At 35.5% G+C, this 26739-nt stretch overlaps 1 protein-coding gene across 1 annotated transcript in view; it reads left to right on the top strand.

Annotated features, from left to right (window-relative positions):
- Positions 1-26739, top strand: part of LOC128233699 (hemicentin-1-like) — a 142008-nt gene that overhangs the window by 55249 nt on the left and 60020 nt on the right. Inside the window, exons 4-5 of the mRNA XM_052947503.1 lie at positions 302-568; positions 3393-3665. Coding sequence (XP_052803463.1) covers positions 302-568; positions 3393-3665 — 540 coding nt within the window. The remainder of the gene's footprint in view (positions 1-301; positions 569-3392; positions 3666-26739) is intronic.

Genomic DNA, 26739 nt, shown 5'->3' with positions numbered 1-26739 from the left:
AGCAGTGAAATATCAACAAAGAATGTCATTTGCGTGTAGTCCATTTAACGCAAATGTTATTGAAGATGAATTCCATTTATCTTCATTTGTCCTTTGTACCAAGACATTAGATAGAAATATACAAAACGTTACTATAAACTACGACCTAGTGTATTTAAAAGTGTAGTGTTACTATCATATCTGAAATATTTACGTTATGTACATATATTTGATGTTTTTAAATGTATTTCAATGTTAAAAGATACTATTTAGTTTACGTGAATAAAAAAGGTTCTGTTCTGTATTAAATTGTGTCATTCAGATGGTCCCGACAATATCGCCTTCAACTCGACCGGCATTTCTCAAACCCTTAACGAAGGGGATAGGTTTTCCCCGGTAGCGTGTCTGGCACACTGCAAGCCTTCCTGCACCTTCAGATGGACAAAGGGTCAAACTTCTGTAAGCAACTCGGCTGTCCAAGACCTCGGAAACGTTGGAAGCGATGACATGGGAGAATACAAGTGTACTGCTACACATTCCGTCTATACGACATATAATGACACCAAGACCTACTCAGTCACTGTCATACGTAAGCTGTAGTTTCAATTGGTTACCTGTTTTCGAAAAAAGAGTCTTAAACAACACTTATAATTCAGGTGATATCATTCGTATGAACACTTTATTACATACATACTAATTTCACAGTTATTCTATAGTGTAATGTTTTTGTTCTCAGAGATGCCATTCAGTAGGTACATTGTTCATGATGTTTGAGGAAAATGTGTACATTGTTCATGATGTTTAAGGAAGCTGAATACATTGTTTCATAATGTTTAAGGAAGCTGGGTACATTGTTCCATTAAGTGTAAGGATGCTGGGGTCGTTGTTAACGATGTTTAAGGAAGCTGGGTACATAGTTCCATGATGTTTAAGGAAGCTGGGTACATTGTTTCATGATGTTTAAGGAAGTTAGGTATATTGTTCCATGTTGTTTAAAAAAGATGTGTACATTTTTTCATGACGTTTAAGAAACCTGGGTATCATGATCGATGCAGTTTAATGAAGCTATGTTCAATGTCCCGCGATGTTTTAGGAAGTTGAGTACATTGTTTCATGTTGATTTAGGAAGCTGTAATCATTATTTCATTATGTTGAAGGAAGCTAGATAAATTGTTACATGATGTTTAAGGAAGTTGGGTTCATTGTGATGTTTAAGGAAGGTAGGTACATTGTTCCATATTGTTTAAGTAAGGTAGGTACATTGTTCCATGATGTTTTTATTAAGCTGTTGACATTGTTCGATGTAGTTTACGAAAACTGGGATTATTGTTTAAGGATGTTTCGAAAAGCTGGGTATATTGTTCCATGATTATTAAGGAAGTTGGGTACATTGTTACATGATGTTTATGAAAGCTGGATACATTGTTCCATGATGTTTAAGGAAGCTGGGAACATCGTTCCATGCTGTTTGAGAAAGGTTGTTATATTAGTCGAAAGATGTTTACCGAAGTTGTATACATTGTTCTATAATGTTTAACGAAGCAGTATACGTTGTTCCATGATGTTTAACAAATTAGTATACATTGTTACATGATGTTTAACGAAGCAGTATACAATATTCCATGATGTTTAAGAAAGCTGTGTACATTGTTTTCCTGATGTTTAAGGAAGCTGGGTACATTGTTCGATAAAAAAATAAGGAAGCTGGGATCATTATTTCATTATGTGTAAGGAAGCTGGATACTTTGTTACATGATGTTTAAGGAAGTTGGGTACATTGTGATGTTTAAGGAAGTTTGGTACATTGTGATGTTTAAGGAAGTTGGGTACATTGTTCCATATTGTTTAAGGAAGTTGGGTACATTGTTCAATGATGTTATTATTACGCAGGTTTTAATGTTTGATGAAGTTTAAGGAAGCTGGGTACATAGTTCCATGATGTTTAGAAAAGCTGGGTATTTTGTTCCATGATGATTAAGGAAGTTGGGTACGTTGTAACATGATGTTTATGGAAGCTGGATACATTGTTACATGATGTTTGTGGTAGCTTGGTACATTGTCCCATGATGTTAAAGAAGTTGTTGATGTTTAAAGTAATTATGTACATTGTTCCATGATGATTGAGGAGGTTGGACAAATTGTTCCATGATGTTTAAGGAATATGGGTATTTTGTTCCATGATGTCTAAGAAAGTTGGATAGATTGTTCCATGATTTTTAAGTAAGTTGGGTACTTTGTTCTATGATTTAAAGGAAGCTTGGTTTATAAATCCTTGTTATTTAATAAAGCTGCGTCCATTGTTCTGGGATGTATAATGAAGCTGTTTACATTGTTCCATGATGTTTAAGAAAGTTGTGTACATTTTAAATGATGTTTAAGGAACCTGATTACCTTGTTCGATGAAGTTTAAGGAAGCTATGTTCAATGCCCCGTGATGTTTTAGGAAGCTGGGTACATTGTTTCATGTTGTTTTAGGAAGCTGGGTACATTGTTCCATGCTGTTTAAGAAATGCCGGCTTAATGTTCCTTGATGTTTAAGGAAGCTGCGTCAATTGTTCTATGATGTTTAAGAAAGCTGTGTACCTTGTTCGATGAAGTTTAAAGAAGCTGATCATTATTTCAATGTGTATAAGGAAGATGGATACATTGTTACATGATCTTTAATGAAGCAGAATACATTTTTCCATGATGTTTAAGGAAGCAGTATCGTTGTTCCATGATGTTTAAGAAAGCTGTATACATTGTTTTCCTGATGTTTAAGGAAGCTGGGTACATTGTTCCATGCTGTTTAAGAAAGGTTGTTATAATTGTCCATGATGTTTAAGGAAGCTTAGTTGTTAGTTCCATGCTGTTTAAGGAAGCTGGGTACTTTGTTTCATGATGTTTAAGGAGTCTGTGTTCATTGTTGCATGATGTTTAGAGCAAGCTGGGTACTTAAATATATTCTTCTATTACAGACTATGTTCATATTAGATTTAAGTCGCTCTAAAACTAGTGGAAACTATGGAAGCCACCTTACCTGTGCTCAGCAGAAAGTAACACAAAAATTATCTCGTTAATTTTTCGACAAGAACTTTTAATTGAAGCATCGTACTTCATTACACCAAACTATTATTAAAACGGTACTAGACTGTTTTATTCCACTGACTATGGAAAAGTGATACTTCATTTCGAAAATAGTACATATATAATACTAATTCTTCATAGTTAACCAATACCAACAGGAGCGGAATCAGGCATTGACGTTTATAAGAGGGTGCTCACTTAGGATTTGCGATGGGGATTGCAAATTTGCATGCGCACCTTTCCCTGACTTAAAGCCGAAAGCACGTGGTTACCACCATTATTCTCCACCAACGTAAACTAATAATGTACATTTTGTGTAAACTAAACCGTTGAACTTTCATTTTTAGATGGTCCAGACTCAATTTCCATATTCCCGCTTACATCCTCGTATACAAGGACAGAGGGTGACATTCAAGAAGATATTACCTGCTCCACAGTGTGTCACCCGGAATGTGCGTACACTTGGTCCAAGGTCGGTACTTCCGGAGTGGTACGGAATAATTCAATCTTAAATCTTGATCAGCTAACAAGACAAGAGGCAGGGTCGTATATTTGTTCTGCTACAAACCCGATTTCATCTGCAACAAGGAATGGGTCAACTGTGGTTGTTGAGGTCATATGTAAGTCGTGCAATTGAATACGTATACTTTAATATCTTTTTATAAACATATTTGATATATACCGAGTGGGAATTTTTTATTTTGGGTGTGTTTACTTTTCGGGAGTAAGTTCACGATGATTTGTAACGGCACTGACATTTCCATCTGACGTCATTATGGAAATACGCGCGGAAAATCGTCATTTTCATTTATTGAATTAATATGAAAGTATGCGCACTTGTTTTTAGTCGGCAATAATGCCGCGAATTTTTACTACGCTCATAAATTGGTGCATATATTTCCGTATGATTTGAATAATTATAGGTAATTAATTTACATCAATATATATATGTACATCAACCGATTAGTCCAGAAACCCTGTAGCTGGAAATGCAAATAAAGAAAAAAATGCACAGAAATGACTTTTGCATTTTGGTCTTGTTAAATAATATTCTGTGTGTGGAAAATATGTATAGAAAAATCTAACGGTGTAAACTGGTTTTATGGGGTAAAAATTGTAAACAAAAGTATGAGTTTTGGATCTTGTATGTATCTAATTTTGATTTAGCAACAACAAATCCAGAATATATATATTTAAAACATTTTATACAACATCATAACATATATAATGTTTAGGAACATCATATATTGTTAAACGTGATTTTGGAGGTAAAATGTTAAAAAAAGGTAAGACAAAGTATAAATTTCTGTGATTTGTCTATATCAAAAGTAGATCTAGCAATATAAATATCTGAACAACTATAGCTCGTTCATGATATTTGATGAAATATTGAGTTTTATCAGTGAAATAACAACAGTGAAATCATCTATTTGCACTGCAAAATAAGAAGTGAAAATATCAACTTTCTGAACTACTTTCAAAATCCATTGTAGTTACTTCCCCTTGATCAAAACAGAACTCTTCACTTTGAACCAGAAAATGTTGGCAAAAAACATATTTAAAATTTAGAGAAATGTTACATAATTTTAAATAAAGATATATTTGGAAATGAACAACTTATCGTTTATTAGAAAAATGGTTATCCATTTTTTAAAACCTTTTCTTGATCTTGAACCTCAATGCTCGAGCATTTGCTTCAATACCAAACCAATTTACAGACGATAACAACTGTTCAAACATAAATAGAATGTAATATCATTGTACAGTCATTATATGACATGACCTCACACTAATTGCAACAAAATTTCTTTCAACTGGTTTATTCACCTTTATATGTCCCGAATATCATATAAAAAGTCCTAAGGAATCCAAGTGGTGGAAAGTATTGAAAAATACGAAAATCGGTGATGGCATTTTTTTTCCCGTAAGCGACCATGTTAAAAAAGGTGATTTTTGCAATCTATTTGTATGATGCCCACACTAATGATTTAGTTCTATCCACAATCTACCAGACACTTTGGTTTATATTAGATGTGAAGCTGGGTGTCGCGCATTGCATGTTTCGGTTTTATTTTCCGGTCAGCTCCTTTTTTTACACTTCGCGGATAAATTATAGTTTAAGCACGAAAAACAAGATTTACAAGATTTTCAAGACAACAACTACAACACATTTAAAAGGCAGCCATGTAAGTTCATACCTTCTGTACTTTATAAGCTGTTTTAAACTGTTGTTACAATATCTTTGTAGTTTCCTGTCATTGCATTATGTTTGAAAACATATACAAGTCCTTACAACACTTTGTATTTTTTGTGTCAATATAGCCGGATAGTCATACTTTTCGGATACATGTTCTAAGTCTCATTTTTTGAAACATATGATTAACATGTATGCCCATTTATTGTGTTTTAATATTCAACTGATAAATGTATGGTTATTTATGATAATTACTTCGTGATTTTACAAGGTTTTGATACATTTTTTTATTTTATAAATGATTTAGAAAACCTTTTTTGGAATTTCTTGAAGAAACATTACATGGTCTTCTATTTATGAGTTAATAGTTTTATTGCAGCATTCACATTATTTCCATATTTGATGATGCCAGTAATTTGCAACTCAACTAAGACAAGTCCAATGACATTTTTTTGTGAACTGACACCACACAGTATGAATAGTCATGATGTTTTTTTTATTGCAGTGCCATCACATCCTGAACAATGAGTGACTCTCAAAGGTGTGCAATTGTAAAGACCCTGCAAAGGGAGGTGAGCAGCTAACATCTACCCTGACCGTGAAGGGGGGGGGGGGTGATGCCATCAACCAAGCAAGTAAATCCCGAAATGATGACATTCATACATCCTGGAGAACTGGTTCATCAGATCTGCCGCAAGAAATATACCAGTCAACAACAAATAGCCAAAGCAATTAATGAGAAAAGACAAGTAGAAGGACAAGTCGACAAGCATGTGCGACTACGTTCAGCTGATGAAAAGGTATTTCATTATGACAGAGACTGTATGTTCTGTGGGAGGCTAGCACATGTTGGGACCAAGAGAAAGAGTTCCGATTGGACTGTATTTTCAGTGAGGACAGTTGGGTTCAAGGACATGATATTGACATCTTGTATTGAAAGAGGAGATGCATGGGCAGACAGTGAAAGGTCGTGTGTTGCATGTGCATGACCTGCATGCTGCTGACGCAGTGTATCACCAAGTGTGTAGCGTCAATTTCCGTTCAAATAAGCAAATGCCAACAGATCATCGCAGGACTACTAGCGAAACTGAGGTTAAAAAATCAAAACTTGGTCGGCACAAGAAAAGGAAAAAGTTGATGACTTTCTTGAAGTTGCGAACTTCCTTGAAGAAAATGACGACGAACAGATCACGATCAATGATCTTGTTACCCAGATGAAAAACAATCTCAAAGGCTCAGAACTTCAAGCATATGGCTACACTCATATGAAATCCAAATTAAAGGAACATTTTGGTAACAGAATCATCCAAACTGAGATTAATGGAAAGACGAATGTGCTTACCTTCAGAAGCATTGCCAAAGCGAAAGACTTTTATGCTAACAGGAAAGCTGATCCAGAAACAGAAAAGAAGCGGATTATCGAAACTGCTGCCAAACTCATCAATGATGACATCAAATCAGTGGAAACATCCCATGATGTAAATCCTGACTGTGACACACTGAAGTCTGAAGAGGATGCCATTAATTTTCTTCCGGAAAGCCTTAGGCTTCCACTAAAAGGGTCGCTTGTGGGCAAAAATGTCGTCATGAAAACTGCCTCTATTGGACAAGCAATCATGCAGGCGACCCGACCAAGAGTTATTGTGGCACAACTGCAAATTGGATTAGGAATTCAGGTTCACCACCACTTTTCATCACGCTTCTTGGTCGATACTCTTCACCAGCTTGGGTTCTGCTGCTCCTACAAAGAGGTGCAGACTTTTTTGAGCAATGCTGTAGTGTCACATAACACTAACATTCCTGGCTTCTCCGGTGAGTTCATCCAGTATGCCGCTGACAATGTGGACCACAACATTCGAACCCTCGATGGCAACAACACCTTCCATGGCATGGGGATGATTGCTGCTGTAACACCAGCTACCAAATCCACTCATCCAATCCGAGCAAATGTCACCCCTCATGACATATCCATGGCGGGTAAAGTTCCAATCCTGTTCCACAAGGAAGAAGGTCAGGGAACAGACACAGTGACGTATCAAAAGCTTGCCACTATGGAAGCACAAGACCCAACAGCAGACATGGACCTCATATGGAAGACATCCATCCTGTTTGCCTCACCAAGGCCGGCATGGTCTGGGATGATGCAGTTTGTAATGCATGGCAACCATCCAGGGAAATCATCCTTCGTCTTCCTCCCAATGATTGACATGAATCCCAGTGACGCCACATGCATCTTCTCCACACTTAAGTTTGTAAGTGAGCTTGCCCGCCGCCATCATGTCAAACCGATCATAACTTTTGATCAACCACTTTGGTGGAAAGCCCTGGTGATCATTTGTGCTGAGCCAGAAGGAAGCGACTTAAACAACATTGTCCTGAGACTTGGAGGCTTCCAAACTGAGATGAGCTTTCTGGGTGCCATTGGGCATTTAATGGCTGGATCTGGGTTGCAAGAAGTTATGGAACTCATCTATGCAACCAATGCTGTGGGGCATATGATGACGGGGAAGGCAATTTCACGGGCTGTGCGTGCACACCTCCTTGTCGACGGAGTTCTCAATGCAATGATTGCATATAATGCACTTGATGTGGCTCTCCCTCAGCAGAATGGAGAGCCAGAAGAAGTTAATGGTCTCCCTCAGCCTCGAGAGCCAGAAGATGTGGCTCTCCCTCAGCATCCTGAAGAGACAGAAGATGTGGATCTCCCTCAGCAGCCTGAAGGGCCAGAAGATTCAGATTCACAGGAAATCATTGATGTTCACATTACATCAGATGAAGATACCTTAGCTAGAGATCTAATGGGAAACCATGATATCGATGAAGTTGCTTTGCTTTATGCACATGTGATGGATGGATCATTGCCTGCCGAGGAGGCTTGTCGGGCTGATGTTTTACTCAGAATAAAGGAACTGCTCAGAAACAAAACCGATTTCCTGAAATCCTCTAGTAGGACTGCTGCCCCCTGGTTGCAGTACATGGATACGGTAGACATATTACGCAAGTTTCTGAAGGCAGAACGTACCGGAAACTGGGCACTGCATATTGCGGCAATATCAGAAATGCTTCCTTTCATGGCAGCATCTGGGCACAATCTGCATACGAAATCTGCTCGGATCTATGTACAGCAAATGTGCAAGCTACAGAAAGAACATCCAGATGTCTACCAGAAATTTGAAGAGGGATACCATGTTGTCAGAAGAAGTGATCGACTATGGGCTGGCCTCTCAGTAGATCTTATTATCGAGCAGGTGCTGATGAGGATTATGAAGACCAGTGGTGGCCTCACAAGAGGACGAGGTATGACCGAGCAGCAGCGTGTAACATGGCTTCTGGCTATGCCAGCTTGTGCTGAAGTCAACAATGCCATGCAAGAGCCAGCAGGAGTTTAATACTGGTGAGCAGAACAAGGACATGACAGTTTAATACTGGTGAGCAGAACAAGGACATGACAGATGCAAGACAAGCACGTGACATGAAGGACACACAAATAGTTCTGAACTATCTCCTTGAAAGAAAACCCTTCTGCCAAGATCCAAGCTTGCGCAGTGTCTCGACTGGGGTCCATGCACACATTTCTGTGAATGTTGATAAAGCAAAGACCATCGGGAACACCATCTTGGCCAGGGTGGATGGACACACCATTGCTGAGTACTCATTTAAAAAGAAGGATCATCAGGCAATCACCTTGAACACTCAATCATCAGTGGAAATTGGTGGCGAGGTAGTACAGGTGGATCCTCAACTTCTTTTCCAGCGACTCACAGTTGCTGCACAAGCATCACAGGATCTGGCACCAGTGTTCAAGTATTAGCTTTGCAGTCATCCACCAGCACTGTTTGACACCTCACTATTGCTTCGACAGCCACAGAAACCAGTGCTAGCTGATGCCATATGGGCACTTCTCACACCTGACATTCCAGGGATCACAGGCCAAGTTCAGTATGTGTTGGATGGTGGAGCACTTTTTCAACGCATCCCATGGACACGTGGATCTACATACAATTGCATATGCAGGTTGTACACCGAGTACGTCACGAGGAAGTATGGAGAGGCAATTGTTGTGTTTGATGGTTATGAGGGCACATCTACGAAGGACATGACGCACCAGAGACGAGCAGGTGGAAGGACTGGAGCAACCGTGACTTTTGATGCGGATATGCCTGTTACCATGAAGAAAGAAGAGTTCCGCACAAACAAGCAGCAGTTCATTAACATGCTCAGTGGTCAACTGCAGAGGAATGCCTGTCAGACTTTTCATGCCCCAGGTGATGCTGATCTCCTCATAGTACAGAAAGCAGTGGAGTCTGCCACCACAAGAAACAATGTGCTCATTGGTGACGATACAGATCTGCTCATACACCTCATCTACCATACCAACCTCGATACGCATGACCTCTTCTTCAAACCTGAGCCAAAGAAGAGCACGAAAAATCCACGTGTCTGGAACATAAAGGTTCTCAAGCAGCAGCTGGGTCCAAGTTTGTGCACTCACATGCTCTTCATGCATGCGATCCTTGGGTGTGATACGACATCCCGCCTCTATGGCATTGGTAAAGGAGCTGCCATAAAAAAAATCATAACCAGTAATGACTTCCGTCTGCAAGCTACAGTGTTTGGCACATCGTCAGCATCCACTGCAGATGTCGTGGCAGCAGGTGAGAATGTTTTTGGTGTGTTTGTACAATGGGAAGCCTGGGGAGGGACTCAACTCACTACGGTACAATCGTTTTTGTGTGAAGGTGGCAACTAGCTCTTCTTATGTTCAGCCACAAAGCCTACCACCTACATCAGCAGCAGCAAAATATCATAGTCTACGAGTGTACTACCAAGTGCAGCAGTGGAAGGGAACCGTTAATAATCTTCTGCCACAAGACTGGGGATGGAAAGAGAGTGATGGGTTGCTTTTCCCTGTCCAAACTGACTTACCACCAGCACCTCAGGAACTCCTGCAGGTCATCAGATGCAGCTGCAAGACAGATTGCAGCAACCTGGGGTGCACATGCAAGAAGCATAACATTGAGTGCTCTGTTGTATGTAGCAACTACAAAGGATCAGGGTGTGCTAATTCATTTCAGGAAACTGAATGTGAGAACAGTGAATTTGACGATCATGAAAACAGTGACTAAGCAAGCAGACAATGTCTGACATATTAACAATTTGTGTTGTCCTACTATAAAGTAAAACTGATTTTTTCTTAATATTGAAAAATATTGTTTTCAAAACAAACAACTTTTTATCATTATAATTTATTTTTGTGTTGAACATCAATGAACATATGTCAGGTCATTGTAAGTGGAAAGTCTTATCTGGGGTGGTATTCGTTATTATACTTAAGTAAATCGTATGGTCATACATGATTGATTTCATTCACTCTATTGGTCAGTTATAAATAACAAGTAATCCGATTAGCTACATCGTTCTTAGATCCATTTAAGATTAATATAGAATACCACCCCTGATGGCAATGGTCATTTCACTAATAAACCCATACCATCTTCCTATGCTAATATGTGTTTAGCTATTAATATATTGTTAGAAAGTCGTTAAATAACCTATTATAAAGTAGCAAGAACTGGTACCCAAGTAGGATTAAGAAAATTTATTTTTTAATACTTTCCACCACTTGGATTCCTTAGGACTTTTTTTGGGGTTATATATGACACTTTAATGAGTAATAAACTCTTGTCAGATATTCTGTTGCAATTTGTGGTAGGTTTGGCCCTTATTTGTCACAAAATGACTGTAATATCAATGTTCAAATGTATTTCAAACTGTTTATCGTTGCAATACGGAATACGAACTTTCCAGAAAATTCACACAACAATTTATAGATTAACTGATATTTTTTTACCCCACTCACGCCTCAAAATGTGTCCACAAACTATCGTGGTCCTCATCATTACCTGGAAAAAAGCCTGTCAGCAATCGAAACAGACTGGTCTTTGACAGTTAGATGACTGAATATCCATGTATCATGAACAACACTCTCAATCTAAGAATATTTTTTATATCGAATGATTATCCGCAATTGTTTTGCTCACACATTCGGCCTTTCAAATTTTCATTCAATAAATGACTGCGTAGGAATTTGGTTGTGTATTCATGACCCGCTTAAAATATAAGTATTTTCGTTATTTTTTGGAAGATAGATGATGCATTTATTAAACATCATTGATAACTGTTCATTAAATATTTGCACTGAAAACAAGCGAATAATATACTATAAAATAGATTATCTGAGATCTTTTTCCCAAACAAACCGGATATGGAAAATTATCAGATACGTCACCCGCTATAATTTTATCCGAGGGGCGTCCACCGGGTCGCGGCGTAAATAACGCCTTTTTCAAAAAGTGGGTAATTCAGAAAATAAATTAAAATAATGTACTGTAAAATTTCAAAAATAAGCATAACTGAAAAAGACTTGTTTTTATTTCAGTGAAAGATCGAATTTTATTTCACCAGTGTCATAGAAAATCATAATTTCACGAGTATGATATTTTGGGGTAATATGTTAAAGAAAATAAATAAAGTATGAATTTCTGTGATTTGTCTATATCAAAATTAGATCTAGCAATAGAAATACCAGAATAACTATATTTATTAGATAGTATACAGCACCGTAACACATCGATAATAATTTTTGGCTAAATCGTTAAAAAAGTATGTACATGTATGTCTGGAATACAGTGAAACTAAATTTAGTAATAAAAATTCAAGAATAACGGAATTTAATAGATAGCATACAGTACCAATACATACCTAATGTGTATGTCATTGTTTATAGCTTAATATGATATTTGGGGTAAAATGTTTAAAAATGTAAACAAAAATATGAATTTTTGGAATTTGTCCATATCAATTTTTTTTAGCAATAAATGTACTGGAATAACTTTGTTAAATACTTTTTATAAAGCACCATAACATACCTTATACATTGACACATCATCTGTTGTGAAAGGTGAGTTTTAAAAATGTTTAAAAGAAGAAATAAAGGTGATATAAATAGAAATATGACATAGACACAAAAAATCGGACGTATTAAAAGAGAATCTGGATCACAAGTGATACAGCCTATTAAAACTTGTGTAATAAAAATATAGTAATGGGCAAACATAAAACCTATGCCATTATACGGGGATTTGGCTACTGAGCTTGTTTCTGTAGCTTTTGATATAAATAATGTGTGACTCAATTAAATATCATATAGAAATTTATTATTGAGACCGTTGAACTATAATAAACCTGTATGTGATATTTAATCATGATGTCTTAGTAACTGAGCAGATGTTAATGTTGAGTGAGCAGATGTTAATGTGAAGTCTGAAAGTGTTGGAGGTCCCACAAGGGGCGGGAAAGAGTGAGATTTAAAATGCTGTTTGGATTCTGTCGCGACCTACATGCTCTGACATTAACGAAGATAGAAGCTTGTCACACTGCACTTGCTAGAAAGAAAATGTGAAGCCGATAAGAAGAGTATAACCAGTGGTGTTGCATCATATAAGGGTAATGCTAATGAAGCAAAATAGTTTGGTTAAAATTTGGTAGCAATAGTGGTTGGCAAAACTATGACAAAACACGTTCAGAAAGAAAGACACGGTTGTACTAATGAATGACAATGCCGGGGCCAGAAGTGATGATGAAGTATCAACTGTTAAGTTTTACTGTTTGCGGGTATTTTTTCAAGTTCAGGACTGAAAAGGACACACTGTTTTAAACCCGGTAGAATGGGGTTGAGAAGTAGTGAGTAACAAACTATTACATCCGATGACAACTGAAATAGCACAATTTCATGCTCATATTATGAAGTTGTACAATACGCTTGTCAAACTGGCTTCCATCCAGCATTGCGGCTACAAGAAGGTTGGAATTGATTTTGTGAGGCCTGCTCTGCATGCAAACGCTGTGGAACTGCCATCAGCGTTTAAGGTTGTGCATATCTTATGCTTCATCAAGGCACTGGCAAATTGCTACTCTAATCAAATAAAGACAGAGATTAATGTATGCAATAAATAACCAATTATACAAATTTTACAAAATATGTACAATTTCACTTTAAGTATAAAACACGGAACATACAAAAGTTACATATTTTGGGCTTGTATTCATTGTTTGTGATCAATTTACGAAAATAAAAATTTTCGTTTATGCTTTAAAAAAGACACGTTTTTATCTCAAAACCACATGTCTTGTTTAATCTGATAGATTAAAGTTTTCGAATGTTATTTTCTACGCAATGAAGCTTATGTCAGTTCTTCTAAATAGTCATTTTTGTGCCAATAATTGTTCAGTCTTTGATCCAGGTACAGGCAAATACCAGAAATTCGCATTTGTTTTATTTACGTTTTGTGTGTGTAATATTTTACATAATATTTAGCCAAATAAGCTGTTATCTTCAAAGTAAATTGTTTTTCAATATACGGCATACATTTAAAGTAAGTTTTGTGAAGGTTTATGTGTTAATTGAACAGGCAAGTGATTTTTCTATGTTTTACCCCTAAAATCGCACTGCATCCACCACAATGTGAACATACTAAATGTATGTTATACTTTAACATAATAACTTATAAATTATTAAATCTGGTTATTTTGTTGCAAATTTGACCCAGTTATTGACAAAATCCTGAAATTCTCATTTCTATCTAATGATTCAAACATTTTCAGGAAAAATCACCTTTCACATAATACGATGTTTCAATACTTAAGGTTTGTTATACTGTAACATATTACCTAAAAAGGAAGTTATTATGGCAGTTTTTTTGCAAAATTTAACTAAAGCATTTGGCAAAATCCAGATATTCTCACTTTTATTTTTTTTCAAACATTTTACCCCACAAATCTCATTTCGCACTCCAAAATGTTTCTATACTTAAGGTTTGTTATATTGTACTATAATATCTATTAATCCTAGTTATTCTGATAAATGTATTGCAACAATAATTACAATTCTTAGCAAATTCCAGAAAATCTCAATTTAATTTATTTTTTCAAACATTTTAACCAAACATTAATATTTCTCAAAATACGATGTTTTTTAACTATCTGTATATTAAATTGTATTAAAATATCTAAAACATACAGTAATTCTGGTTATCTTATTGCAAAATTATTGCAAAATTGGACACAGTTATTGGCAAATTCTAAAAATTCCCACTTTTATTTCTTGTTTCAAACATTTTACCCCAAAAACTGAATTAAGCACAATGTGATTGTTCTATAAATTTAGTATGTTAAATGCGATGCCTGATATGACACAAATCCACCACAATAAAATCCGTGTATTTTTCCCCATTGGATTTTTCCTGTGTTATTGTTCTTTCTTGAATCATTTTTTATGAGTTTTGACATATTCGACTTTGTCTTACTATAACAGAATAATCAAGCCTTACGCTTCGCAGAGCAGTAGTGTTTTTCGCAGTAAGAAAATTACTCTTTTAACATCATTTTGTAGCAAATGAAACTGCCTCTTTTTTTCTTTACTTGTCTTCATGCAGAACTAAACCATACACATTTCTTTTTATTATATTTCGTATTCTAACGTTTCGATGAACATGTTTTACCATGTTTCATAAATGAAAAATCGGAAATAATATCAGATAATGTATTAAAAGAACTATTTGTATATATTTCAACACTATAGAATTAAACATTTAAATCTTTAAACAAGTACCTTTTACCTTTGGTCAGACAATGTAATAAGTTCATTGGGTTTGGATACATCTCAGATCAATTGGCCATGTATTATATCATCTCGTTCTAAATTTGTATTCCTGACTTTCATTATAAATTCAATGGGACGGTGGTCCGAACATTCTGTAATATGCAAAACTTTCGATTGAAACGTCGAAAATAAATTATAATTAGAAAAAGCATAATCTACTACGCTGGCTCCAGCAGAATTTCTAGTACACTTTAACACGTAAAAGTACCAGGTTCAATGCGCCCATTGACAATACAAATATTACATTAGTAGGTGTTTATTTCCAAAGCTATTTAAGTGTTTAACTGCGGATAACGTGTCGTAAATTACCAGTTGTACTAATGTTATCGTCATCAGGCATGCTAACATATCTCTGCAGCTTTATATCTTCAACTTCGTCTGACCGTTGTCCTAGTCTGGTGTTAAGGTCACCAGCCAAGATTACGTCCACAAGTAGGTTATAACAATATTAGTAATGCTATCATGAAATCGATTTCAAACAAAGGAGAGAGTATTTTTTTATAAATGGATGAATCTTCGGGGTTAATGTGAGAGTCCATAATAAACTCATCATAAGTAGCTCCAATATGATATTTACATAATTTGATACACAAAAATCCTTTTTCATTCAGATCAATGTGTTCGATATTTCCAAAATACTTCTTCTTATAATATAATATATACAACTAAACCGTCAAAGGCTATTTTACCTTTCTTATTATTTACTGGTCTGGGACATGAGAAACGCTCACAATTATCTATATAAATTATCATAATTGTGTACAAATTGTGAAAAGGTCTGAGTCATCAAGTTTAGATTTGGGACACTGAACGTTTCATAGAATAATGTTTAGTTGCTTCTCAGAAAGATTCTAGCTGTTTACGGGACGGCCGTCTCGCGGTGAACACTGATGTCTATCGGCTACAGCTCGCGATGAGTTGCCGGAAGAGATATTTCCTTGGTTGCCGAAAGTTCTCTGTGCGCCACCACGGGTTGGGTTGGCGTTCGTGCGACCATTGTGTCAAAACACTTTTCCTTGACAACCATTTTGACTCAATAGATATTAACTGTGTTAATATAACGACCAATGCGATGGGCCCGATCGATCTTGAAGCTTGCGAGGGCATCTGCAATGGCAAGGTTGTGCTCACAGAAACACTTATTTTCTCAACAAAGTTTTCGTTTTTTTTTCTTTCTATGACGGTGGCTTCCTAATCGAAATTAAAAAAAAGGATTATCCCTAATATAATGCGATTTTAAGTCAATCACTTCATTTTAAGTGAGACATTTTCAGGCTTGAGGTTATCAAGCGATTTACCAATTCAATGTTTTTAAACATTTTTGCCTTCAAATTATTTTCAATATCAATACCCTTTTCATTCAGCTCGTCACATTAAATGGTATCGAAAGCTTGACTTTTCTCTAAATATTCAGCCTCTGGTCTACATTCGAAAATTTAGTTCCAGTGTCACTTATTTTTGGTTCTTCTATTTCTTTTTTTATAAATGTTTGACACATTCGTTTCAATTTGGAGAAATTGAGTTAAGCGATTTTTAATAATTTTTAGTTTGCCAATATTGTGTTGATTACTGGTGCCCTGAGAAGGACAGCATAGTGAAGCGTAAGTTTGATGGAGTTAAGTAATGAAGATGCGGTGGGTAGAACTGGTCAAACATCTGCTGCTACAGAGTCAGCAACGGCTATGGAACACACTCGGCTCCCGGAAGAGGAGTGAACGGCCCACCCTGGTCTGTCAGGGCTAACGGGGGTGACAGACGGAACATAATAATGTGTTAATACGGTTGCTCGCTTTGAGAATCCTGGGATGTTTCGTCCTTTGTTCGTTTGTTGGTTTCGCTTTTATGTTTTGCCGTTAATTAAGTTGTACAATCAAACGTCAGCTGATCATGCAGGTAGACAGGTAAAGCTCTTCTTCAAATGCCTCGAAAAAGGTTCAAATTTTGTGTTGCGTGATCATCAATTGTTTTATTGTAGTGTTATATTGATATAGCACGTACTTATTCGTTGATCGCATAAAATGGCTCCGTTAAGAGTAGATAAACTATTGACCCTTGAAGACAAACGAATGTCATGTGTCCCCAAAATATTCACGTATATCCACAAATATTGCCTTCTTCAACTAAGTAAGATGCAGATCAAAGTCAAATGAATTTATACCACATACATATCCTGTCAATGAACAGCTATAATATAAAAATACTACACAAGACAAAAGTTGCCTCTTCATATACGCTTTTACAAAAAACCATGCCGCCGTACACCGTATTGTGCACTTGTAGCAAAGACATAAACATATTATTAAACTGCGTTAAAATGTATATTTTTGATACAAAAACATATGGTTATGTTTATTCATGAACACCAAAACTATTCAGTGTATTGTATTTCAGTTTGATCCGTTTGTCAACTTAACCTCGTGTACAACAGATGTATGGCTGGACATTATAGGCTAAAAAGTCATTTTTTGAAACCTATAATATGGTTTATTTTGATTAAATGTTAACATTATAAAAATAACCATAAACACGCATACCTTAATCATTAAATGGCCTTAATTAAAAAAGTTAAAATCAAATAAACTTTTTGTGTTCATACGTATGTTCTTGGACCACGCATGAAAACTACATGTATCAACATATTTTTCCGTTTTAGTACATAAATTGTTTAATTTAAATTACATTAGAACAGCTTTGAATGAGTGTACACAAAGGATATAATCAATACCAATAATTATGAATGCGAAAAATAAGTGTGACTTCTGTTTTAAGGGGCTGTTCACTACACCTGAATTTTTTATTTTCCTTTAAGTTTGATCAACTACTCCAGCGTTTATTTCTAGTGTTGTTGTTTTTGTTTTGAAAATTAAACATAACTGTATGTAAATGAAATAAATTTACACTTTATACAAAACCGTACATAAAGTCGTGATAAGTTTGCAATATCGGGGTACTAAATTGTTTGCCAATATTTCATTCATGGAAATATATTATAGAATTCTCACATATAATTCAATTTTCAAACAGTGGCGTTATATACAACCCAGAGCATGATCAGTTATCACTTCAATTGATCGGAACGGTATATATTAAATACGATGTATTCTTTCCAGCTTAGACGTGTTATATTAACACAGACTGTAGACCACATTTGTGTGCACCAATACCATCAAATCATTGGCAAATGCATGAAAGGCACACCTAAAACTACATACATAACAACTATTTGTGTCTAACAAAGTAAATATTGTTGATGAAGATTATACTGCAACTTTTAAACAATGACACTGGCAGGTTTCCTAGTTAAATTTCATTTCATATGTATTTAAATCTGATTTTTGACAGCTTCCTCATTATTACATTTAATAAAAAAAAAACACAAATCTCACCAAGGTTGTAACAGACCACTTTGAGAGTGCATTTGTTCACACATTATATTTAGGAATAAGTGTTGGAACTTGATGATCTTGAAAACATTAAAAAATAAGACTTTTTCGATCTAGCTGATAATCACCAAAAAAAAAATGAAGTATTCGTTTTGCTTTTAGGATGAATAAAAATGGAATAAACAATTATTTAAAACGATACGTTTCTATAGAAAACATATAAAGCATCCTAAATTATGCTTGTAAGCGGTGTTTGCATTATAAAGTAGTTTAATATTGCTGTTAAAAAATGGTCAAAACGGAAAAATCTGTCAAATATTTTCTTTAATATATTCTTTACATCATTACGTTTTGGTAATTAAACATTTGAAGGATTTATAAATTGCGGTTTATCCAAAATACTGTATCACTTGCTTTGTCATTATTTCAGACATTGAGAAATTTTGAAACTGTTAAATTGATATACTTGTTTTCCTGAATTTGTGCAATTTACAAATCTGATTATTCTAACAAACATCAACTATAATACTGCCATGGTAGTTTTCTCGAGAAACCTGTTTGTATATGTATACTTTCACAAACAAAGGGTATATTTTACCCTCGAGAGTCTCTGCATCGGAATGAGTATTGTAATAACTCATGATCATAAGATACAATTAGGTCTCATATAATCGCATTAAACTTGTACGGTTGGTGTCAGGCTCGATGTAGTATGAACCAGTTACGAGCTATCCTCGGTAAAGATACGTTTTTCTCGTGGTAGATTTGGACAAACATTCCATTTTTCATGAGTATGTAAAAACATTATCTTGGATCAATTATTCGCTTACACTTATTTCATCAAGTTTGTGTTTTGGAAACAAGGTTTTACATCTATGGGGTGTTTTGATATACGTAAACATTTGTGATGTTTCAACCTGTTTTATGTTAACAATGCTTTAAAATTATTTTATTTTCAAAAAAATGTGTGACATGATTTGGATGATTATTGCGTTATTGCTTAATCTACCGAAAGGGCAAACTTCCAATTGTGACTGAAATATCAAGGGCAACATATAATACATTATTGCATATATGTTTTGTACACCTGTAAGGTAGTGCAATGCGTATGTAGATAAGGAATTTAATAAACATGACAAAACACGTTTAATAAATGCTTCAGTCAAACATAAGAATACAATTTGCATATTAATGCACAAATTAATCATATCCGTCAATTGGCCAAGAAACGACCGATATTTTCTTTTTGAAAGAGCTTTTAGTTAAAAATAGTATAGTATCTTCGATTGCAAAAATAAAGATTCGTTACCGTAGGAACTTTATGTAAAATATGGTAAGACTATGTCTTCACATTTCAATATATCAAAGTTCAAAGTTGTCGTTATTTTAAAGTATATTTAGAGTGTAAAAAGCACGGTTGTTGCTTAAGAAAGTTTATCTATTGCAAGAGTTGCATTATGTAATAGGGACTAGACACAAGATGGGTTCCAAAAACGGCAAATATGGTATTTCCTCATAAAATCCCAGAATTGTCAATACGAGCTAGTATGTGGCCGATAATACATAATCTTTTATTATTTAAAGAATAAACGCAACAATTATGTCGCCGTACACGCTGTTTCAGCTGAGTTTGCCCGTTTAAAATCGTGCGGAATAGTTCTCCCGTTCAAAAATAGCGCAGACTGTTTTTTTATCCGAGCACATTGCAAGTCATGTGATCGTTTCACAACCTAACCGGTCAATAAGCGTTTAAGCTAAATCGCAGTCATTTTCAGCAGTGTTAATCTGTTTAAAAAAATCCGTCAATCAATTTCCTCACCTGTGTTTATCTGTCGGGCTCCGTGTCTACGTTGTTTCGCAGCAGTTTTCCCCTTCCTTGCACCGTCTGTCATTTAAGGAAGTCATGCAGTGTTTGTTTTGGCAATTGAAAGTCGATAAGCATACCGTCCAAATTTACTGTGTAGACAAACCCAGTTGATTTAGAATAGGCAAGATAACTGAGAAAGATGACTGCGTCGTAAGCTATGTGATACACTAGTATGTAAAATTCAATGCGTTTTACACAACGATATCAATTTAATGCAAGTTTCTTAATGTTTTCATTTTTAGTGGCAATTGTATCGTCTGGCCCAATACATTGTTCGTGATGATTAATAGTCATTCTTGTCCTTTTAAGCTTAACTTTTCGATCTACTACATTGTTTAACAATATATATGACATATGTGACGTAAATAATTATATATATTACATACGCACCATTAATTTTTATTTATCTACTATTCACAAGCTTCCGATATTTTTTTAGCTCATCTTAGCCGTAAACTTATGTGTATCAAATGAAAAAAATGTATAATGGCATGATTTAAGAGCAAGGAAATGCTACAATTGCAAATCCACGTTACTCATATATTTAAGTAAATTAAAAACATGCAAATTTAATGCAATGTATACATAAACAAGGTTAGATGCGTTTTCATTGGCTCAGCAAAAATGCCTTACATGTATGGATCAAGTGATAGCCCTTGCGACGACCTTAGCAAATATAAACAGCATCCGGAATAAGTTTGCAAATCCGGAATTTTTGCAAACATAATTTCTTTGTTTATCACCCAATTTTTTTATTTTTGTATTTTTGAAATGGGTTCGATAACGCTAATAGGAGTTATTGTTTTGATTCCTGATAATTGCTTAAGAGTCATTTTTTCCAAACGGATTCTTATTGGGAAATAGCTTTTTCAAGGTAATCCCATTGGAAAATTGGCTCGTTTTAAACTGTGGGAGAAAATGGAACAAAATTTTTAAAATAGAAATATACTGTCTTTTAGAAATATTTTACACTAACTACATACAGGTAAAATAATTTATTCATTAAAAATGAAAAACCGATATATTAATTTAAGGCAGTTTTATGCGAATCCTCTCGTGAATACCTTTTACCAATTGGAGGATTCCCTTATTCAAGGTGGGAAAATTATGAACATAGGAAAATTCCAGTTGGAATATTTGGTTATTTTATGTGAAAATTCCAATTGGAGAAAAAAGTTCAGTTTTATAATTGGAATTTTCCAATTTGAAGGATTGGTAAATTTGTGTAATGGGAACATGTAGGAAATGGGAACAAAACAAATTATTAAACATAAGCAAAATGACACTTGTTAATGCACCAGTCAATTGTATCCACGCCCACCCCCCCCCCTCCCCCAGGTGCGGAGGTATAACGGGCATAGCCGGGGAAATGGGCCGTGTTTTAACCTCATAGGTGACTCTGCAGTACAGGGGGAATGCGTTTTGTCCTCGCGCCAAACATAGCGGGAAATGGACCTTACCTCGGGTCCAAAGGATGCGGGGGCATTTGGCGGGGATTTTACAAGCAGTTCGTCCCCGCAGGTCGGGGATTTTACCCGGGCTTGGCTGGCCCGAAAGTCAAAGTCCCCGCTTTTCTCCGGACCTGGGGAGGCCGTGGTTACAATTGACTGGTGCATAAAATAAGTTAAATGTTTTTACCTGTCAACTGTACACTAATCCTAATCCATCATCGCCGTTATACAATACAATGGTTAGCATTACGTTTAACAATCGCATTTCTTTATTTACCCTGTTTCGGATAGCACATATTTGTATTCGATTGAGAAGAGCACAAACCAAATAAAATCCATTTTTTTTTTAAATTGTCACCAGTTTCAGTTTTGTTCAAAAATCAATGTCATAAAACGCTATTCGTTAAAAACACTTGTCGTTTAGCTTGATTACATCTTGTCGTTTAACCGATCATTTGCGAGGTTAAAGGCAACTTAAATTTTGTCAAGCCTTACTTAGCATTAATACACTTCTTTTCATTATAAAGATGTGTTTTTTTTGCTGTTTTTTTTCTTGCATAATGCCAGGGTTGGCAAAAATTTGAGTCCCTTTCTGCATACATATCGCTTGAGTCCCGAGTTTCATATAAAAAGCCACATGCGAGAAGCTGCCTAAACGCGAGTACGCTGCTGAATCCACATGATTCTGACAAAAAAACAACAACATTCTAGCCAAAGTTAATGTATTTATACTCGACTATGTGTATGCTGTTACGGATATATGGACATTAAAAGATTTTATTATACAGTTCAATGGCAAAAGGACAGAACATTAGACTTACGTTAGACAACCTGAATGTTATTATGATAATTGGGGCTTACATGTATTTGTTTTAGATATAAACATCTGTCGAGTGTTTATGAAGTGATTTATTATCTAAAACTATCCATTTCAAGTTCTAATTAAAGCACCTCACAACGCCCACAATGCACAAGATTGCCACCATTGTTTTCATAAAGTTCAGGGCATGGGGCGTAACCCCTGATCCCCCATAGGAAAATAATAAATCCACACGAATAGATGGCTAACTGTGCCGCTGCCTTGAATAGTATGTTACGAACAGATCAGTTTCAGCCACAATCGATGCCTTCCTGCAATATGAAGTTGAAGATATAAATTACACTTGTTACGACATGATTATTTTTGATACAAATTATAAAGGAGTGGGAGAGGTAGTGGTTGGGGATCTATTGTATGTGAATACTAAGTTAATGTTTTTTTTTATGAGTAAAATTAAGTGAAGGAACTACTCGCATATGCTGTCATGTTTTCGTGTAATGTGCTTTATGAAACCGGTGATGATAAATCAATAGTTTTGAAATTAAAACATATCTGGCATTTTGAAAAATAAAAGTCATTCACCATGCAATGTGCCAGACCGCAAATGGTATGTTAGTGGACATATTAAAAGACAACTAAGATATCACATTTTGATCCCAGAAAGTAATATGAAAACTTGTCACTGCCATAGCTAAAAAAGTAAATGCAACGATGTAGCTCAAGGGAGTTGGTCGAAGTGCCATGTTTCAACAAGCTGGGTGACATTTAATAAAAACCTGCTGTTTCTGCTGTGAATAAAACACGATTATACTTGACTAATTACTAGAAGAAGTAACCTTCGTTCTCGCGCACCAGAGCGCTATTGCAATGCGTGTCACAGAATTGATACCCTGCGTGCTGTTAAGATTTAGCATTGTCAAAAATTTAATGAAAAGGAATTTTAGCTGATAGCTATTCCCTTAAGTTTGAAGTTGGTAAAGTCACTAAGCTTAAATAATCACCCTCAAGTTTTTTTCCTAGTCCTAATTTTGAGAGTCTACGAAAAATAATCCTGTCGGGTATCGAACCGACCACCTTTGCGATGAAAGACACAACTACATACATGCTATATTTCTGAGAGGCTTCTGAGGGGATTTTGGTCTGGATTTCAGGGGATTTTGGTCTGAATACAGGGGATTTCAATTTTGGACCAGAGGTATTTTACCGAACGAATTTTAGCACAATATCAACATTTATAATATAAGGCTAAATACAGAAATCTGAATGCGTATAATTTACTTACATTGATTTATGCTCTTATATACATACAGTAAAAGAATAAACAAGAGATATTTGTCAAACATTATGTCCCCACCTCTAAGCGCCATGTTTTCAAGAATATTTGGACAATTGAATGAAATATGCATGGACGGAAATGACAGCTGATTTGTCATTGACATAAGATGCTATTGAGGCAGTTTAAGATTATGACCATCATAATGTGAGGATAGTAAGTACAGTTTCAGATGATGACTGATAGTTGCTGATAAACATGTATTCACGCAGGGAATAGGTAACTGACATAATTTGAATGACCATTATGAATTGTAACTTTGACCTTTGTCCTCAAATCCATCCCAGGAGTCATCTTCTGGTAACCCCCATCCTATATGTCAAGTTTGAAGACCTTGGGTACAAGCATTGTCGAGTTATCACACATACAAACTTAACGTCACTGTGACCTTGACCTTTAACCCGATGCCCTATAAATCTATAGGGATATCTACTAGTCAGGCCCAACTGTCAAGTCAAGTTCGAGGGCTAGTGGTGCAGGCATTCTCCAGTTATCACTCGGACAACCTTTTCACATTCAAGGTCGCTGTGATCTTAACCTTTGACCTTTAACCGATGACTCCGCAAAACAATAGGGGTCATGTACTGGTCAGACCCATCCTCCATACAAGGTTTGATAACCATAGGTGCAGGCAATGTCGAGTAATTACTCGGAGAAGCTATGTCAACCTTTACGAACTTAATGTCACTGTGACCTTGACCTTTGGCCCGATAACCCCTTTAATCAATAGGGGCCATCTACTGGTCAGCCCCAACCTCCATGTCAAGATTGATACCAATAGGTCCAGGAATTGTCAGGTTTGCTTCCAAGGTCACTGTTACCTTGACCTTTGACAATTGGCCCCTAAAGTAATTGAGTGTCATCTACTTGTAAGACCAAACTACCAAATCCAGTTTGAGGGCCATGGGTGCAGGCATTGTCCAGTTATCACTCGGATGATTTTTTAGCGTTCAAGGTCACTGTGACCTTGACCTTTGACTCGATGAGTTCTTAAATCAATAGGGGTCATTTACCGGTCAGGCCCAACATCCAAGTCAAGATTGATGGCCATGGGTGCAGGCATTGTCCAATTATCACTCGGACAACCTTTTAGCATTCAATTACACTGTGACATTGAATTAGTCTTCGAAAGGGGACATAACAATATATTATAAAACCATCATCAATTGTCAATTCACAGCATAAACATATAAGACATCAGCATTATATAACAAAACCAGACACTTCACTTTCCACATTCACTTATTATAATAAGTAAATAATCATAGCATTGTTCAAGATAATAAAACCCTTTCACTATTCATTTTATCAGCCATGAAATAATTCCAGCAACACATTCGATTTAAAAGATTTTGGGACTTAGTCAATATGGTCTTTGATGGTACAAAAAAGCTACAGATTGTGTGTTAATTGAATTTTACATTTTACATAATTTTGTATTTAAATAATAACTCCTTCCATTTTTCTTGCTATCTGTAACATCAGATAGAACTTACTTATATCACCTATACCATTTGAACCAAGATTAAACAAACAAGGAACTGTTTCATAAGGTCAACAATTCTTTTTTTTACTTCATTAGTTGCTTCAACATACACTTCTTCTATTCATCCTCATATGAAATTCAAACAACACACAGTCATTGAATTATTCTACCTATTGACAAACAAGTTATTAAAATAGTTCATATATGCATTTATATGTATTTATTTAAAAAGCATTTGATATCAATAAAATATAGTTCTAACAAATCATGTACTGTATCAATACATGTGTAAGTAGTACGAAATGTGCAAAACAAAAGTGTACAATTTTGAGTGTACTTAAATACTTCCTAAAATTCATATATTGATTAAGCAGGTTGCTTCATAATTTGGATATAAAAATAGTGAAAAATGTATGTAAATGTATACGTTATATTTCTTTTCAAAAACTTATCACTCTTGTTTGTTTATTATTTATTTACAACCGGTTTAATTAATAAAAACATTAGCCATGCATAATTATTGTTAAAAGGTATCAGTGAGACAATGAGATTATCTACTTGAAAAGTGTCAACCCTAAATGGCCTTCAGCCAATAAACAAATACACAGGAAAATGGCCCCTATTGTCACACCAGTGCAATTAAAAAGAGATGCACAGGATGTGATTATAATGCCAAACATTCCTTAAACTAGGCCTTTAAGTCCAAGCTTCTCTAATTATTGATCCGCAATCAATAGGTGTCATCTGCACTGGTCATGATCAACGTCTTTTGTAGCCAAATACAAAACATACTCTTGTTATAAATCGGTCAAACCTTTTTTGTGTTCAAGGTCACCTTCAGCCACCCTACCAAAGTTTTTGATCCGTAGACCCAAATCTTGTCTTGTAATCAACTGGACATGGTTTGGTCCATTAAGTTTTGGGCAACGGACAAATCGCAGACCGATTGACAAATTTTTATTAAGCAATATAACCCTTACTTTATGAAAAAAACCCATAGAAATGGAAATATTAAGACCAATAAATATAAGGATGACAGTTTTTTTATAGTAATGATATGACAATTACAGCCGTTTGTACAATATTTACACATTAAAATTGTTTTATTAATTGTCGATTTGAAAATTTATATAGATGTTTATAACTTATAGAACTTAAGTTTGAATATCAGAGATCTGATTTTTTGTCAGCAGTGTTATATCACTGGTTTCTATGCATTTTCGCATAAATTGGCTCGTCCCAAGACAAAAAAAAACAAAAAACAAAACGTTCAATCTGTGGGAGTGCAGCATTAAAATATAAAAATATGTGGGGTAAAATGCCAGTTCAACAAAAAAGGCTAAACTCTGTACTTGTGTACTTACTCACTTGAAGAGAGTACTTTATAGCAAGGGATGCACCATTTTTCATATTGGTTATTCTCTCTTGTTCAATAAGAA

The sequence above is a fragment of the Mya arenaria genome, chromosome 5 (genome assembly GCF_026914265.1).
Source record: "Mya arenaria isolate MELC-2E11 chromosome 5, ASM2691426v1".
Taxonomy (NCBI): Eukaryota; Metazoa; Mollusca; class Bivalvia; order Myida; family Myidae; genus Mya; species Mya arenaria.
Note: the sequence above shows the minus strand (reverse complement) of the source record. Positions and strands in the feature narration are given on the sequence as shown.